The 19757-nt window shown below is 38.8% G+C and overlaps 1 protein-coding gene across 6 annotated transcripts in view; it reads right to left on the bottom strand.

Annotated features, from left to right (window-relative positions):
• Positions 1–19757, bottom strand: part of IMMP1L (inner mitochondrial membrane peptidase subunit 1) — a 75153-nt gene that overhangs the window by 14604 nt on the left and 40792 nt on the right. For 4 of the 6 annotated variants that reach the window (XM_058663222.1, XM_004585432.3, XM_058663223.1 and 1 more), the window contains 3 exons: positions 18331–18464; positions 16692–16780; positions 12012–12138 (listed from right to left, as the gene is read on the bottom strand). In XM_058663222.1, the coding sequence (XP_058519205.1) occupies positions 12012–12138; positions 16692–16780; positions 18331–18435 (321 nt within the window). In that variant the 5' untranslated portion in view covers positions 18436–18464. The remainder of the gene's footprint in view (positions 1–12011; positions 12139–16691; positions 16781–18330; positions 18465–19757) is intronic. The other 2 variants (XM_058663224.1, XM_058663225.1) reach the window with 1 other exon arrangement.

The raw sequence follows: 19757 nt of genomic DNA, 5'->3' as shown, positions 1-19757 counted from the left end.
TCCGCAATGAACTTCACTTTAGTCAAAGAGTAAACACACTTCCTCTACATCAGCTGCAATCAAGGTATTAGCACAAGGCACTGATTGATTATCCCGAGAGCCGTTGCTGAGAAATGGATGTGTGGCACAGGTTTTTATCGCTGCAGTCTGCAAAAAGCCGAGTCCCTTGTTTAGATATCCTAGCTGTAATGAGGGACATTATTAGGTAGTTCTTCCATTTAAATGACATACGGGTTTAAGTGTATCAGCACCTTATAAAAAACAACCCCTTTCAATCTGATGCTTCCTCTCCCTGCCAGGGGTACTTTTTCTGTTTATAATACAAGTGGTAATAGAAGACCAGATGGTTGAGACATTTAGCTGAGGTAAATGACATTTAAACAAACAGAAAAAACAGCATTAGGATATTCAGGGATTTGAACTATATCTTAAATAAAACAGTATAAATTAAAGGACTGTTAGTGTTAACTATATAATGTGACCATTTTCTAACACTGTCTAGTTAGATTGCTTTTCAGGTTCTCGGTCTCATTTAATTATTTTCCAATATATCATAAGACAACTTCATTACTGCCATATTAGAGCATTTTCGAGTTCTCCTTTAAAAAACACTATAATACTACTGAAAACATTTAATCAGTTATTTCTAAATGAAAAATTGTTCTTATAATAAAATTTCTGCCAATAATGATGATGTTACTAATACATAGGAATACACAAAGAAGCATGTGAAAGCAGCTCTATGTTCTTTGTCTACCATCACTCTATTGGAGCAGACCTTATTTGATGGACATTTCTCCTTTTCTAACACTAGAATCTGCAGTTTCAAGGACAAGTGAAAAGATTTAAATAGATTGATTTTTGATAGCTTTAGAATAAAGTGAAAAAATAATGTCATTAGTCAATGCTGATGCCTTCCACCAACAATATAAAAGACTGCTATGCTAGGGGCCACTGAGGTGCACTGTGGGCTAATGCTTTGCCTGTGGTCCCAGCATCCCATGTGAGTGTGCCTCATGGCCCAGCTGTTCTAACTCTGATCCTGCCCCCTGCTTAGGCCTGAGGAAGGCAGCAGAGGATTGTTTGGGTCACTGCACCCATGTGGAAGACATGGAGGAAGCTAAAATCTCCGGACTTTGAATCAGCTTAGCCCTGACTGTTGCAACTACGTGGGGAGTGAGCTAGCAGACAGAAAATTTCTGTCTCTATCTCTTCTTTCTGTTTAACTCCGCCTTTCAAATGAAAATAAAATAAATTCAAAAAAGGAGATTGAGATGCCATAACCACCATTTTAACAACTAAATCCCACTGATAAGTGAATTTTCAATACAAAGATGAACTAAAAGTTTTCATCTCTGAAACACTTTAAAAAAAAATGATTGGAGGAGCCTGGGCAACTCCTCGGGCAGGACACAGTCCCGGCAGGTAAGCGCAAGAAGCATAATAGGAAACAGCCCAGAACAGGACAATGGAAAGTTTCCCACTGGCATACATTTGGCATGGGTCAGGGGCAGACCAGGCTGAATCAGTTCACATCAGCCGCTGCTGAATCCAAGCACCAGAACAGAGTGTGGGTAGAGCCAGGTTTGGTCACGATAAAAACCAGTGCACATTACAGAATGCCAAGGGGAGGTTACCTGTACCAGATGTGGCCACAGCACCCAATAGCACACGTGAGAAACAGGAGGGAGGGGGCAGAGCCAGCAGGAGGAATATGGGGGGGCTCCCTTGCTGGACAGCTACTCCCACTGGAGAGCATGAGCTGGGATGGGGGCAGACCAGACTAGGCACGACTACAACACCTGTGGGCCTCATGTGGACTAGGTCAGGGAAAAGCCAGGCTGGGCTGATTATTCCTACTGGTGCAAACAAAAATTAGAGTGGGTAAGGGTTGGTTGGGCTTAGCCACAGTATCAGCTGGCAGAAGCTGGCATTGGGGGCTAATTCTGTCAAGTTAAACTGCAGAACCACCTGGAGAGTGCATAATCTGGGAGTGGGAGTGGCCTGGGAGGAAAATAGTGGGCTCCTGCCTCTTGGGTTACCATTCCCAGTGGAGAGCATGAAAACCAGGACAGGGGCTGGGTGACTAGATAGAGGCACCCAACAGCATGTGTGCAGGCTGGACAGTGTAGCTGGTTAGATTGAACTAAGCTTCAATGCCCACTGACATGTATGAGAGCAGAAGGGGATGTGGGACAGACTGGACTAGTCTGCTGCACATAATGGCAAGCAAGGGAACCAAGATAAGGGGCGGCTCTGGTGGGGTTATTGTGGGTCACTCCAACAGGCTGCAGCTCCCACTGGTTTATGTGAGGGCCGGGTATGTGCTGGGCAGAGCCAGGCTGGACTGCAACACCCATTGGTTCCAGTGGTAGACAGGGCTGGAAACAGAACCGACCCAGCAACTGCAACCACCAGCTGTTTGGGGCAATGGACTGTACTGGGCCCTGTACTTGCAAGTACACACAAGAATCTGGTCTGGGAACACCTCAGACAAGTTTCTTTAGGGATCCCCTCAATCGTATTTCCGGACTCAGATCCCTAACCATGAAAAGAAAGAGGAGAGAACAAATCAATCAACTACCCCAGCCATATGTTGCAAGTGAAAAACAGGGCAAACGGAGACCCAGCCAGTGGATTCTGCAGCAATTTCTTTGTGGTTGGAATGGCGAGATTGGCAGCAATTCATAACTGTTGACCTATCAAAACCACTTGAGCAAGACCCTCGGAACATGCCCCACACTGGGGACCTGGGGTGGGTGGGAGACTGGGTGGGCTTCTGCTTTTACCGCCCCATTTACCCCGATATAGGAAAAAAAATGTGGAAACAATAGTCTTACCCACTCTCCTGTAGCCTTTGAACCTTTGTGCCCTAATTAACTATGTAAAGATTGTCGACAATAAAATTTAAAAATGGAAAAAAATGATTCATCACTTCACAATGACCCACCAGTAGAAAACAGAAGTTCATGTGCAAGGGAAAAGTTTATAAATCACAACTTATCCATTATTTAATATGTCAATCAATAAAAGATCAAAAGAACAAAATGTCAGAATTGTAAAGAAATCTAAAGGCCACACATATTTCTACTGAAATGCAGACAGCTCTCTTTAGCAAATAAATGATGAAGTACCAAATATTTTATTTTTTAAAGATTTATTTATTCTTATTGCAAAGTCAGATATACACAGAGGAAAGACAGAGGGGAAGATCTTCCATCCAATGATTCACTCCCCAAGTGGCTGCAATGGCTGGAGGTGAGCCAGTCCAAAGCCAGGAGCCAGAAACCTCTTCTGGGTGTCCCACGTGGGGGTGCAGGGTCCCAAAGCTTGGGCCATCCTCGACTGCTTTCCCAGGCCACAAGCAGGGAGCTGGATGGGAAGCGGGGCCGCTGAGATTAGAACTGGAGCCCATATGGGATCCCGGCACGTTCAAGGCGAGGACTTTAGGTACTAGGCCACCGTGTCAGGCCCAGTTCCAAATATTTAATGGTACTCTACTCATCATTAACAAAACACGGTAGCATTTCTGAGGCACTAAACATTCCCTCAAAATGAGATGGAGGCTTACCAGTGTATCTCAAATCCACCATTCCTTTAAGAGATTTTTTTCTGGATAAAATTCAGTACTTCAAAATGGTAAGTCAATTTGTAGTTAGTAGAATTTCTAATCTACCTAATAAAAGACTGAAAAATACGAGATAAATTCATTAAGAGAAACAATCAGCACTTGGCTCTGCTAGTATACAGTAACAGGGACATTCCAATACTTCCTGCCATGCCACCTTCACGTAGCATTTCCTTTAGACATAGTTTAGCTTTCAAGTATTCTATGAAGAATAGAATGAACAAAGATTGGACATAACTACCATTTACTCCATGGTAGCATTCAGTTATTTTCCTGAAATTTTATATTATCATGCCCTCACTTAGAAGAAATTTGGAAGTAGAAAGTAGTAGGAAAAAACTAACGTAGAATGAGAATAGGAACTAGAAGAAAACAGCCAGACCTTTCATATACATATCCGTCCATGCTTTGAGTATTTTTAAAGTATCTATTAGATGCCAAAACAATTTACATTGTGGGAAATCAGGTACATTCAAAACAAGTCCTTGCCATCAAGAATCTTTTATTGTAAAGCAGGGCTCAGCAAACACAGTGTAAGGGGCCGGATTGTCAACTAGTCTGGGCTAAGTAGATCACATAATTTTTGTCACAAGTACTCAGCTCTGCTATTTTACTGAAATCAGACACGAGCAATATGAAAATGAATGAGTGAGCATGCCTGTCTTCAAATAAAATTTCAATTACCAAAATGAGAAAGAGAACAAGATAGTGGACTATGGTGAGGACACATTAAGATGGCTAGAGCAGGATTAGTGGAGGAGAGGCAGAAAGGGCACGATCCCAGGCAGTGTGACAGCAGGGACACACCTGGAGACCCACAGACACCGGGAAGCAGCACACAGAGCAGAGCTGCACTGGGGGCAGGGGAGATGGGGGGATCACCAGGAGCTGAATCAAGCCATAGAATTGTGGGTCCTGTTGACGTCTTAAAATATTACAAGCAGAATCAGAATGGTGGAGCCCTTTTGGACAAGTGTGGTAATGGGGTGGATTTCATAGCCCAGATCCCCACCAATGCCATATAAGGCACCATTTTGAGTTCTGCGGCAAAGCCCACAGGAGGGAAACAAGCTGCTCATGTGCTAAGCAAGGGGCTAGCTCACCTTCGGCTCAATGCATTGCACTGGTTTCACCAGAAAAATAATACTGACTTGGCGTCCCACAGGCTCCACCCAGAATAGGACAAGGCTACCCCCAAAGCTAACTGCCAGCAGGTTCCAATAAGAAGAGACATGGGAGACCCAGAAGAGGCTCCTGGCTCCTGGCTCTGTATTAGCTTAGCTCCGGCTATTGTGGCCATCTGGGGAATGAAACAGTGGATAGAATATCCGTCTCTCCTTTTCTCAGTAAATCTGCCTTTCCCTAAGAATAAGTAAATCTGGGCCCAGCAACTTTTTTTAGTAGAAAGTCAGATATACAGAGAGGAGAAGAGACAGAGAGGAATATCTTCCGTCCAATGATTTACTACCCAAGTGAGCCGCAACTGCCGGTGCTGCACTAATCCGAAGCCGGGAACCAGGAACCTCTTCAGGGTCTCCCACGTGCGTGCAGGGTCCCAAAGTTTTGGGCTGTCCTCGGCTGCTTTCCCAGGCCACAAGCAGGGAGCTGGATGGGAGGTGGAGCTGCCGGGATTAGAACCGGCACCCATATGGGATCCCGGGGTGTTCAAGGCGAGGACTTTAGCCACTAGGCCACGCTGCCAGGTCCAATTTGTTTTTTTTTTTTAAGATTTATTTATTTTTATTGGAAAGGCAGATATACACAGAGGAGGAGAGACAAAGGACAAAGAGGAAGATCTTCCATGTGATGATTCACTCCCCAAGTGGCCGCAACGGCCGGAGCTGAGCCAATCCGAAGCCAGGAGCCAGGAGCTTTTTCCAGGTGTCCCACGTGGGTGCAGAGTCCCAAGACTTTGGGTCATCCTTGACTGTTTTCCCAGGCCACAAGCAGGGAGCTGGATGGGAAGCGAGGCCACTGGGATTAGAACCAGGGACCATATGGGATCCCGGCGTGTGCAAGGCGAGGACTTAAACGACTACACTATGGTACTGGGTACAATTTGTTTTTTTAAGAGGTCATAAATTAAGCTAATAGTCAATACTCAGCTCATAACCAACGAAAGAAGCACAGGCTTCAGTAACATCAAAATAAAGAAAACTCATTTCAATCTTTAGGGATTGCTTGGTTTCCAAATACTTACTGGAAAAAAATAAATACGGTGTGAAACTACTGCTTGCCATATAGTCTTTGAAAATTCTGAAATGAATAAAATGATTCCACATCACTTAAGAAATGATTTGTTTATACTGTCTTTTGCCAACTTACAACCAATGCTATCTCTTTCATATGCTAAATATCTCAGATGGGTTTACAACAGAAACTTTGGGTATTTTTCTCTCTGATGCATCCTATATATAAGACTAACATTTTTTTTTTGGCCTGAAATTCAAAATGCATTTAATACTAATCATCTCAACTATGCCGATCAATAATGACCTGATTAGTAAAGGAATATCTTCATTTTCTAAGCAATACCGACTTTCAAAGGCACTAACCAGGGAAGAAGCAGTACCAATGTGTTTCTGCGAGAGCTGAAAATGCAACGCCCTGGAGTAGGACCCGCCAACAGTACAGGTATCTTGTTGGGGAACTCCAGGCTCAGGTGAACTGTGGTTATAAATCACCTTTACAATTTTTACAGCTTGAACAAGCTACACTAAGACAACTGGCAGGAGGGAAGACCTCAAAAAGACTCCGTCTTTCAGAGAAATGCAGTGCCAATCAAAAGAAAAACACATTTTAAGGAAATACAAATTAAGGAGACATGAACAGTAACAATAACCAGACAGGCAGGGGATAATCTGAGAGCAGCAGTGGCACGATGAGGAACAGATTCTGCAACCAGGCTATACATTCCACAATCTCAATTCCTCTCAGCTTGAAATTGGGAAATGTATTTAACTCCCCCCTTTGGTTGATTTTCTTTTTACCAAGTTTAATTTTACCTGTCTCATTGGGTTGGTAGTGTGATAATTAACTAGGTTTGTCTTTGTTAACGAGTTTATACAGTACAAAGTAAACACATATTAAGTGTTGGAAAGCACCTTTACAATTAGCTTGTGTAAATTTATAAACAAAACAAAGGTAACAGAATACATCTTGAACAAAAATGGCAGGATCCTCTATTTCCACCCATCAAACATCTAAAAATTGAACATTTTTCTTGTACAGAATATTTTAAATATCTTTACCTCACAATCAGTCCTCTGGTTGGTGTGATTATTCAGCTGGGACTGAGTTTCACTGTCCTGATATTCTTTGCCTAATAACTCATAACAAGAAAACCACACCAATGATGGTGCTCAAATTTACAGAAAAAGGATGTTCTATTGTACTCTTGAAAATGCTGTACATATGTATATATGTTCAGATATATACGTGTGTACACATATAAGTGACTACAGGAGCAGGCCTGTGGTACAACAGCAAGTCCCCACCGGGGACAACTACATCCCTTACCAAAGTGCCTCATTCTGGGCCTGACTGCTCCAGCTCCAGTCTGGCTGCTGCTAACGCAAACCTTGGAGGCAACAGATGCGGACTCAACTGCGGAGGTCTACTGCAAACCACAAGGGAGACCCAGATGGAGTTCCTGGCTCCTGATTTCAACCTAACTCAGCACTAGCTGTCACAGGCATTTGCAGAGTGAATGAGCAAATGGAAGATATCTATCTCTCAGCCTTTCAAATAAAAATAAATAATTTTGGGATCCAGCATGATGGCTCAATCCTCACCTTCCAAGCTCTGGGATCCCATAGAGGCACCAGTTTGTTTCTTAGCTGCCCCAATTCCCATCCAGCTCCCTGCTTATGGCCTGTAAAAAGCAGCAAACGATGGCCCAAAGCATTGGGACCCTGTAACCACATGGGAGACCCAGAAGAGGCTCCTGTTTCCTGGCTTTAGATCGGCTCAGTTCCAGACATTGTGGCTATTTGGAAAGTGAATCAGCAGACAGATCTTTCTCTCCTCTCCATAAACCTGATCTACCTTTCCAATAAAAAGAAATAAATCTTAAAAAAAAAACTAGTATTTTTAAGTGACAAAAATATCTCACAAATTAAAAGGTATATGAAGATGAAAAGATATAACTAAATGTGACATATCCTTAAGTGATGTAACATCAGACTACCATCTTTAATATTAGTATCATCAGCAAACGTTAATAATATGTTTAGCATTATAGCAATAAACATACAATAGTTGCAGAGCTGAGTCATATATTCTATTATGGCTCATAAGCAAATAATGGGTTATTTGATAGACTACTGATCAAATTCACTATGGGGGAGAATCCAAATGGCAGAATAGGGTAAGGACACATTTAAACAGATGAAGAAACAATGGCGAGTGTGAAACAGAGAGGGCACATTCCAGGGAACAGAAGAGGGCAGAACAACAACAGACGGTTACCTGGAGACTGACAGACACGTGAAAGTAGTGGACGCAACACTGTGGTGCTGCAGTGACCAATACCCAGAGGCATTCAGCAAGTGGCAATCTGAACTGCACTGGCAGCCAAAACTCCACCAGCAACCAATGGGAAGGGGTGTTCACCAAGAGCTCAGGAGATAAACCCAGAAAAAGAACTGCCCATCCTGCTGGTCCATTTGATTTGACCAGAAGCAGAGACAGAACAGCAGGCCCCAGACAGGCGTTGTGAGAACAAGGTGGATTTCACAGCTCATTCTGCCCACTAGAACCAAACTGGGAACCATTTTGTGCACAAAGGCAAAGGCGATAGGAAAGGACTGTGCATGCACAAAGCTGGGAGTGAACTCATTTCTGGTTCAGTGAACTGCAACAACATGGCACTCTCAGCTTCCACCAAAAATAGATTGGGGTAGCAATTAGGCCTGACAGCCAGCAGATCAAGAACTCTAGTAGTGGCACATCACGCACCATTTGTACCATGTGGCAAAAGCTTTAAGAATGCAGGCACAACAGTGAGCTACGTATGCAATGAGCTGGAAGCAAACTCACTGAGCTCAGTGCATTGCACTGGTCCCACAGCGAAAATAATACGAACTATGGCACCCTATGGATCAAAATAGGTCTGTGTGGCCCTCAGATCTAACATCCAAGAGGTTCCTAGCTCTATAGGATTCCTGGTGCCAGGCCCGGCAATGTGGCCTAGTAGCTAAAGTCCTTGCCCTGAACACGCCAGGATCCCATATAGGCGCTGGTTCTAGTCCCGGCAGCCCCTGCTTGTGGTCTTGGGAAAGCAGTCAAGGATGGCCCAAAGATTTGGGACACTGCACCCACATGGGAAACCTGGAGGAAGTTCCTAGTTCCCGGCTTCGGATCGGTGTAGCACCGGCTGTTGTGGTCACTTGGGGAGTGAATCATCATACAGAAGATCTTCCTGTCTCTCCTCCTCTCTGTATATCTGTCTTGCAAATAAAAATAAATAAATCTTTTAAAAAAAATAAAAAAGGATTCCTGGTGCCTCCCTAATCCTGGGAATTGCTCAGACTGGAAGTGGAAGAAAGGTTGTATAGATAACAGTGCAACCTCAGAACAGGATCATAGGAGGTGGAGACTGGTGAGACTGGAGGTGGAGCTATGGAGACCATGGTGGAAGTCTAACATAAGTACCCAGACCTGGAACTAGCTGGAGGGAGTGGCACATCTGACTGCAAACAAAGAACTGTGCACCAAATACAATAAGTAATATTCAATTGTGGGTGACACAGCTTAGAAGCCTGCCCAAAGGAGAATAATCTGCTAACCAAAAGTGGAATAACCAAGAGTGAAAGAAAAGTCAGAAGCACAATGAATATTACCGAAGACTCCCCTGCAAAGGAACAACACCCTTTGTCAACCTCAGAGTTCATTGTGGAAGACATTGAGAAAATGGGGGACACAGAATTTAAAACACTCCTTATAAAACTTTTTACCAAAAACAAGAAGCACATAAAGCAGGCATTCAAGGTGTTCAAGGAACATGTCACACTGGAAATGAATCAAATGAAAGCAGATACTTCAGAAATGAAGAATACAGTAGAGCAAATTAAAAGAGAGTTTCAAAATTAGAATGAATGAAACAGAGGAGAGAATCTCAGAATTGGAAGATATTCCCTGTCATCAGGGGGAAACAAACAAAAAGCTGGAAGCAGAGCTGGATCAGGCCAAAAAAAGTATTCAAGAGTTGAAAGACACTGTTAAGAGGCCCAATATAAGAGTTATGGGATCCCAGAAGGTGCAGAAAGAGAAGCTGAGTTTGCAAATATATTTAATGAAATAATAAGAAAAAAATTTTTCCTATTCTAGAGAAAGAATTGGGAAACAAGATCCAGGAGGGGCACACAACTCCCAACAGAACTGACCAAAAGCAATCTTCACCATGACACATGATAATCAAACTCTCTTCAATCAAACATAAGAGAAAGATCCTTAAATGTGCACATGAAAAAAATCAATTGACATATAAAGGAATGCCAATTAAGTTCACAGGAGACCTCTCACAGGAAACTAAGTCAGAAGAGAATGGAGTAACATATTCCAGATTTTAAAAACAAAAAAAAATTGTTAGCCCAGGATAATGTACCCAACAAAACTTTCCTTTGTCTTTGAAAATGAAATAAAATTCTTCCACAGTAAAGAAAAGTTAAAAGAATATGCCTCTTCCAAACCTGCCCTACAAATGATACTTAAAGATGTTCTCTTGACAGAGAAAAGCAATAGCGCCCAACAAAACCAGAGGCAAATGCAAAGAACATCCCAGTAAAATGACAACAGAAGACTAAATCAATGAACAACCCATTCCTAAAATGACAGGACCAAATTACCACCTATCTGTAATAACCCTGAATGTAAACGGCTTAAACTCATCAATCAAACATCATAGATTAGTAGACTGGATTAAAAAACAAAACCCATCTATTTGTTGCATACAGGAGACACATTTCACCAACAAAGATCAGCAGAAACTATATTTCATGGTTTTTGATGTTTTTTTGTTAGTTTCATCTCTTTAAAACACTTTCTTCTGATTAAATTATTCAATGACTCATAGATCAAATAGTAACATTTTCTTCAAGAAGGTTCTTGATTTTCTTTTTCATTTCTTCAATGACACATTAGTCATTCAGTAGCATGTTATTTAACTTCATGGTGTTGTTAATTTCTTTTTTTTTTTCCTGCCATTTATTTTGTTTCGTGGCTTTTCATTTAAGGGAATGTATAGTAACTGTGTAATGGAGACTGTCACATCTAGTAGCATACGATTTAACTTCATGGCATTGTAAATTTCTATTTTACTTTTTGTTGTTGATTTTATATTGTAGCTTTTCAATTAAGGGGATATATAGTAACTGCGCAATGGAGACTAACATATCCAGATGTGAGGACACAATGCAGTACGCATCTTTACTTCCAGACAAGACGGATTCCCAATGAAACTGTTTACTATATCTTGACAATAGGATGATGGACTCTCTGTCATTGTCCATGTCCGCAATAATGGACATATGACTGTTTATGAAGAACTATACTATAGTAAAGATATTGGGGGTGAGGGGGGAGGGATTTGGGGAGGGGATAAGGGAAACCCCAGGGCCTATGGAATTGTATCATATAATGATAACAATAAAAAGAAGTAAAATTTAAACCAATCTAAATTATTTTTAAAAGCTAAATGGCAAGCACCAGTTTTCTCAGAATTTCTACCAAACAGATAGTAACCAATTTTCTGTCAGAGTCCCTAACTGCTTTTAGCTTTATCTGGTTTTTTCTCCCATCTGTATAGTTCTTCATTTTTCCCTTGTTGTTCATAACCTTGACATGTCTGAAGAGCATCATTCGGTTATACTGTAAAATAATCTTGCATTAGGTTTTGTTTCTCAGGGTTAAACTGAGGTTGTACATATTTCTCAAAATAAACCACAAAAATGACATGACCTTCTTGTTGCATTAATTCTTCAGTATATTGTGTTATTAATGGTACTGACTTCTCGATTAACATAATATCTGACAAGTTCTTCACTAGGATATTACAATTATTCCCTTTATAATAAACATTCTAGGAGAAATTCTCAGAGACTGTGAAAATAGCTATTTCTTTTCAAATTTTTATCCAGTATAACATCTACCAATGACCTTTGCATATAATAATTATTTCTGAGACTGTCTATATAGCTTTTAAAAGGAAATATTTCTGTAATGGTCTAACTGTTCCTTAACATTTAATCACAGTTGAACTTGATTGAATGAACCATATTTTAATATGCAAAAGAAAACAGAAGTTAGTTTCTTTTGTCAGTATATTCAGTTCATGCTAGTCATCTAGGATACCAACAAATAACATATTTGAAATGCTACTTACATAACTATGGCTTTTAAAGAAATCTGATGGACTAGTGGTGAGGATTTTGTCTCCTTCCAAACCAATCACTCTTTTACAAATATTTGATCTTGGGTCACTTGGGCTTTTTGCAATCACAATGTCACCTCTGAGGGGGAAAAAGTGAAAAGCATCACCAAATGTCATTAAGCATAAGCTGCTTTAATATTTTTATAAAACAACAGAAATCCATATTCTTTACCCTCTTATGTACTGAACCTCCTATATATTTTTTAGCTTTGAAGACTTTTCTGAAGAATTTTATAGGTCAAATCCAATAATGAGAACAACAGGAAAGTTACCTAAATTTTCTGGTATTCTTAGGTTTTATACTTCAAAAAATTTTTAAAAATTATTTATTTGTACTATAGGCACTGTGCATTGCTTCTGAATGCAACTTTTAGACTTAAAACTTTATTGAAAAACAACTTCACATAATAAACCAAATTAGCTAAATACACTTTTGTACCCAGGCCAGCATTGTGGCCCTGTGGGTTGAGCCAATGGTTGCTTTGTCCGCATCTCATACCAGTGGGGCAGTTTAAGTCCCAGCTATTCCATTTCAGATCCAATTTCCTGCTGACACACATAGGGAAGCAACGGATTAAAGCCTAAGTATGCTACTCCTGCCACCCATGTGGGAACTCAGGAAGGAGCTGTAGGTTTCTGCCTTCAGCCTGGGCCAGACCCATCTACGGCAGTGCCACCTGGGGACTAAATCACAAAAAGGCCTCTGTTGCATTCTGTCTGTTTCCCTATCACTCTTTCAAATAAAAAGTCTTTAATTGTACATATCACTGTTCAAATCTAATGCACAATAAAGAAGTAAAATCATCACTTAATATTTCCTAGTTCTCAAAGAATTGAACAAGGTATGTTATATAACTCCTTTAATTTACAGCAGAATCAAAAAGACTTATATTTGATGAAAGCATTGAAAGAAGCAAATAAAATGTTAAGGCTGCATAAATTACATATTTGAAAGGATGTAACATATTTGCTCACTAATTGCACCTAATTCCAGAATATGATGCTATTTGTAAGAGATATATGTCAAAATGATGTCAAAATCTAATAAAAAGGAACACTAAGCTTAAAACAATTGTTACCCATAAATATTAAAATGAGTTGAAAATAAATTAGTCCCATAAAAAAAGTCACAAAATAAATAGAAAATATTTGGTATGAGACGAAACACAAAATCTTTCCTAACATCTAGACCAGAGGGGAATACATAAGAATACATAATCCATAAGAAGGGAAAAACAATATCACAAGTTTTATAGAAAATGCAAAATAATTATTAGAGTAGTAACTTTCTTACAGATTATCCACATGAAAGAGTTACAGAAAGAGAGAGACTGAGACAGAGAGTGCCAGGCAGAAAGATCTTGTATCTGCTGGTTCTGTCTCCACATGACCACAAAGATCAGGGCTTGGACAGGTCAAAGCTGACATACGGGGGCTTCTTCTGGGTCTCCCATTTGGAGCCCAAACATTTAGGCTACCTTCAGCTGCTTTTCCCAGGCCATCTGCAGGGAGCTGGACCAGAAGAGGAGCCGCTGGCACATGAACATGTGCACCTATGGGATGTGAGTGGCATGTCATGAGGAGGTTTGACCAGCTAAACAGGAATGCCAGCCCCTAGAGTAATAATTTTTGAGGCTATTCTTGATAAGAGATGAAAAGTATTAAATCACCACATCATTAAATGCTAGAATTTGTAGCATTATAATCTTGTCTTCTTTGGAAAACAAGATAAACTATTCCCTTGCCAATCAATTAAAGTCAATGGAGCTGTTAGGACAAATAAATTTGCAACACTGTCCACGTTAATCCTAGCTACTCTGAAAGAACAGACTTCTTTCATGAGAGTTTCATATGGCTCAAATTTTTTGATCAGATAACCACTAAGGCACTAAAACTCTAATTGAACAGCAACACTGAAATAAATTTTAATTAAGCAAAGTTTTTTATGAGAAAAAATGTTAAAGTAGGTTATATTTTGCATTTGTCTAACAAAATACATCCTTACAGCTTAGATCTAAATACATATGCCTTATATCAAAGGGTGGGAACTTGTTTTCTGTCAGGGTCATCTGGGTATTTATAACATCATGTGCAGATTATACAAAATAAACAATGTAAAAATTAGTTTAGGGGCTGATGCCCATGGCATAGTATGCTAAGCCTCTGCATGCAGCACGAGCATCCCATACAGGCATCTATTCAAGTCCCAGCAAAGTCACTTCTGAAACAGCTCCCTATTTACGGCCTGGGAAAGCAGCAAATTATGGTTCAAGTCCTTGAGCCAACGCTCGCACAGGAAGTTCTGGCTCCTGATATCGGATCAGCTCAACCCCAGCCGCTGCAATCATTTGGAGAGTGAGTCAGTGGATGGAAGATCTCTCTCCTACTGTATCTCTCCTTCTCTGTGTAACTCTATCTTTCAAATAAAAATAATTGAAAACAAAATGCAATAGGGTTAAGCCACTGTCTGTAATGGCAGCATCCCTTATGAGCAACAGCTTGTGTCTCAGCTACTCCATTTCCAATCCAGCAATCTGGCAATGGGATCGGAAAAGCAGAAGATGACCCAAGTGTCTGGGTCTCTGCCACCCATACAAGAGACCCAGATGAGGTTCCTGGCTCCTGGCTCCTGGCTTCAGCCTGCCCAATTGCTGGCTGTCATAGCCATCTGATGAATGAACCTGCAAATGGACAATTACTATCTTTCTTTTTCCCTCCCTCCCTTTCCTCCTCTTCCTCTGTCTGTAATTCCTCAGAAATAAATGCATTTTTAAAAAAAATTAGCCAGCAAGAGTTACTGAAATTTGAGTCCTACCTATGTTTGCCTTATAGGCTAGGACAAATGAACTGTAAGCCAGTATTTGCTTATGCTAGATTTTAAATTCTTTCAGTATTAAAAGGAACTTAATAAGGCTATGTCTTAAGTTTTTCCTTCTCATTTATAAATGCAAACATTTTATTATTCTAGTTGATGGCAAGTTTTTGACAAGAAGTAGCAATATCTCATTTATGTTTACATTATCTATACTGTACAGTATACCTTAAAACTAGGTTCTCATTAAATGATTATCTGTTGTAATAAGAGGCTATGATTATCTCAAGTTCATAGAGTTGACTGAAAAGATCCGTGTGTCTTATATACCACTTTCCCAAGTGCATTAGCAAGAAACTAGATCAGAAATGGAGCCGCCTAGACTTGACTCAGCACCCATAGGGGATGCCAGTAGTGAACCGTGAGTTGCGGCTTAACCCATTGAAGCCAAAAATCCAGCCCCAAAATTGTTTTAATAATATGGGACAGGCTTTGAACAGTGAAACAAGAATGGCTAAACCTACTTATCATGAGATAAAAACTGGCAACTACTGTTTTATCAGAATTATTTTAAAAGTTAGAATCAAAAACCTTTGTAAATCAGACAGATGCCCTTAAGAATTATAATAGATTACTAAATGCTTGACATCCATTCATAAGGAATAATGCTCACTGCAGTACCGTAAGGACAGGAACAACTATTTGGAATGGGGTTTTAAAAAGCTTAGTGACAGCATACACCAAGTAGTTATTCAACTGATGTAATTCATCGGGAGAATCATAATAGCTAAAATTCATGTCTCAGCTATATACAATGTCATAACCTAACAGTCCTCAAAGGGTCATCATGGATTTTAATAAATAAGACAACCATTAATAAAATAACAGAATTAATCATTTTTCAAAATGAGAGACTAATTTGGGTATGCAATGCAGTACCTTATTCTTGATTCAAAACAACACACGATGCATTAGTAAAAATTTTTAGGATCAGATTTCCAATTTTTCTATAAAATTATCAGCTGCTGGGATTTTGATTTATATTGTGTTTAATATATAGATAACAGTGTCTATTTTTATAATACCCCTAAACTGGTCATAACCTACAAGTCTATGAGGCATTAACACATAAAAAAGCCATAATGTATTCTTATGGTCGCTGCTAGCTCAGAAATGACAGGGAATGGATAATTGGTAAAAAGTGAAATAGTGGGTGAATCTCAAAATCATCATCTTGAGTTTGAGAAGTCAGACTACAGGGTTTATACTGTATGATTCCATTTGTTGAAATTTTAGAAAATGAAACCTAGTAGACAGTAGCAGAAGCAGAGCAGTGGCTATCTAATGAAAGGAGGTAGACTTTAGGAAGTGTGCAAAACAGGAAACTTTTAGCGGTGCTAGAAATGTTCATTATTTTTATTGTGATGGTTTCTCAACAATATAGATTTCAAAACAACAAACTGTATTTTTTACACGTTGTTATATAGTGTGTGTCATCTATACTTCAGTAAAACAGAAAATTGTATACCCCTTCAAAAAAAGTAAAATAGACATATTTATACATACATATAACAAAAGAGACTGTGAACTATTCTGATTAATAACACAAGGAACAAAATGATTCAGGAGACATTTACGTTTACAGAAAATATTAAAATTTCTCAATCTGAGACAAAATATTTGATTCCAAATTTTATTTGGCTGATTGTTAGCTTCAGTATCTTTTTTAAAAAAGTTTTTAAAGATAAAATGCATGACAGACACAATTTATGTGTGTATTTTCATTGTAAATTTAATTACATTCATCAGATTTAATTTACCTGTGAATGCCATAAAAATGTCGACTAAGATTTTCTGCAAAGACAATGTCTGAATTTTGAATTGTAGGCTCCATTGATGGTCCAGAACACTGAAAAAAAGGGTAATTTTGCAATTTGAGTTAAAAAAAACTTTAAATGTAAGAGAAATTATCTCTTCACAAAAAAATACAAGACAAGGAGCTTCAAGCTTGGGGAGTGATTTACAGTAAATTGACAAATATGTTCAACTCTGAAGTAGTTACCAGCTTTAGAAATACAAATATCTTAACAAATGTTTTACTCACATCACATTGTTACATGAGTAAAATACCATTATCTACATTTTCAAGTCCTGATCACCTGTAGAATGAATACCAGGACATCTCCAGCCAAATAAGCAAGGCCAACTACACTGCTTAGCCTATAATTCCTAACATATACTTGTTGATGAACAATCTGATTACTTGCTATTGTCAAATATCCTCTGGTGCTCATGATGTAACTTATTGAGAGTAATCTTTTCTCTCTGAGTTTTTGCCTTATTTACTCACATACTGAGGCTGTAATTTGCATTGTATAGCAAAAAATACTGTCATCATAAGACAATCTTTGAAAATTTTCATACTTCTGTGTCTCAATAATTGAATCATTTTCACATACACCTCTGTATCTCTAAATCACATGATCATTTCCACTCTAAAAACAACAGTTTCCATTTATTCCACTTCTTGTGGAGAAAACTTTTTAGTCAAACCTCACTAAGAAATAACAAAGAATATTTATAAAGTGAATGTGTTTTTTTTCTAATCTTTGGAAGTACTAATGTAACTTTCAAAAAATCAAGGAGGAGAGTTTCATTCAAATGTATTTATATCACTCAAGCTCAATGCGAGTCTGTTTAAGTGTCATCTGTTAGAATAATCCTAAACAAAAAAATAAGAGTAACAAGAAAAACAAAAACACTTGCTGGCTAGTCAATCAACTTATCTTTCATTCACACAACCAAAAATGTTAATAGCCATGCCCGGAAGGTTCATGACACACTATTAACAACACACATTGGTTGGGCATGGGGGGCCAATGGAGGCTGAGATTAATTTTAACATTTTAACATTCATATTAGCAAAAAAAAAAATCATGTCTTTAAATGACAGTTAAATATGGTAATTCTGAATAGGCAGGTTGGAAATGGGGTAAGTCCGTGTGATACTCCAAGTCAGATAATACTAACTGTGGTACTCAGAACAAGTTCCTCGATTTCTGAGCCTTTTCTACATGTGTACAATGGTTTTCCACCACGTATATCAAGGTATGTGAACTACACACAACCTCAAACACATGCTGGTAGATAGTAAGTGGCAGTCCATAAATAACAGCAACCATTATTAGGCTATTCAGAAATTTTGTGCTCTCATTAAAAATATACCAAATTTATTTAATATAAAACATATATTACAAACATAATATTAAACGTAGGAGTTTTTGTATTTTATACCAGTGTCAATTCAATCACATTCTTTTATCAGATACTTAGATTTTTATGTGTTGGATTTACTATATTCATTAAATCAATACTAAAGTACAACAAGAGTAAATATACTTTCTTTCCCTTTAAGAAAAAGTATGTTTAAAGCCAATTTTCTTGAATATAAAAACTTACCATAACAACACCACCAACGTATTCAAAAGTACAATGAGCTATACAGCCATACTGAATTGTATAGCCAAGAAGTCGAAAGGTTTTTCCTAGAAAACCTCGAAACATAGTTCTGTGCAGACTCTGCCACCATCAGCCTGATATTGAATTGGAAAAAGTTTCATTAATAAAAATTTAAAAACATTTAAGAAATTGTTCCATTTAAAATATTTCAGAATTATCCAAGTGTTCTAAATGTATGATAACGGTTTAATTACAAAAGAGCAGATTTTCAGTTCTGCTAAAGGTATTTTTAATTGAAAATTATAGCCATTGAATTTTCTTGATCAAATGAAATTACACTCAAGTATCATTGGACTTACCTGTCCCTCTCTATATCTTTATTATTTTTAGATTGCCTCCTTGTATTAAGGTACATAGTTAAAGGAACAAAGAAGATATTCACTCCCTGAAAGTATTATGAATACTTTTGCATAGCTCTGTGCTATTTTCATCAGTTTACTTCATGTAACATAATAGAAGAATCAGCAGAATAGGTACATGAAGACTCAAACATTAAATTTGTTCTTATACTAACAATGCCTTTTGATCTTCAATGAATTACTTAATCTTTATGAGGCATAATAAAATGAAAATATCATACAGAACGGTTGTGAAAATTCAACATGCTAAAACGTTCTGGAAATTAAATTAAATTGTCAGCTATTAACTTGATAGTCAAATAAATGTATGACCATGAAACAGCATGAAACACCACATAAAGACGTTTAAGCAATATAAGTTTAAAATAGTAATATTTTCATTAAGTACTCATAGTATTTCTTCTTTCATATTTACTTGTTACAACCATCTCTTAACAAAGCCTAAGTCTTAGGACTAGGTCACAATGCATTGTTCTCATTAAATTTACTAAAACATAGCAATATTTAATAATGTCAAGCTTTACATATGGTAGTTCATTACAGCAGACAGTGTTCTCATACTAATGTGATAAAACCAAGGAGATTAAGTGCAGTAGCCTGTTCGACATCATACATTTCTAAGAATTGGCCAATTATGTTAAACCGACAAGAGCGTTTTTTTTTTTAAAGATTTACTTATTTTGTTACAAAGTCAGATATACAGAGAGGAGGAGAGACAGAGAGGAAGATCTTCCATCCGATGATTCACTCCCCAAGTGAGCCGCAACAACCAGTGCTGCGCCGATCCGAAGCCGGGAACCAGGAACCTCTTCCAGGTCTCCCACGCGGGTGCAGGGTCCCAAGGCTTTGGGCCATCCTCACCTGCTTTCCCAGGCCACAAGCAGGGAGCTGGATGGGAAGTGGAGTTGTCGGGATTAGAACCAGCACCCATATGTGATCCTGGGGTGTTCAAGGCGAGGACTTTAGCCACTAGGCCACGCTGCCGGGCCCCACAAGCGTTTTTTAAAA

Source organism: Ochotona princeps, chromosome 4 (genome assembly GCF_030435755.1).
Source record: "Ochotona princeps isolate mOchPri1 chromosome 4, mOchPri1.hap1, whole genome shotgun sequence".
NCBI classification, from domain to species: Eukaryota; Metazoa; Chordata; class Mammalia; order Lagomorpha; family Ochotonidae; genus Ochotona; species Ochotona princeps.
Note: the sequence above shows the minus strand (reverse complement) of the source record. Positions and strands in the feature narration are given on the sequence as shown.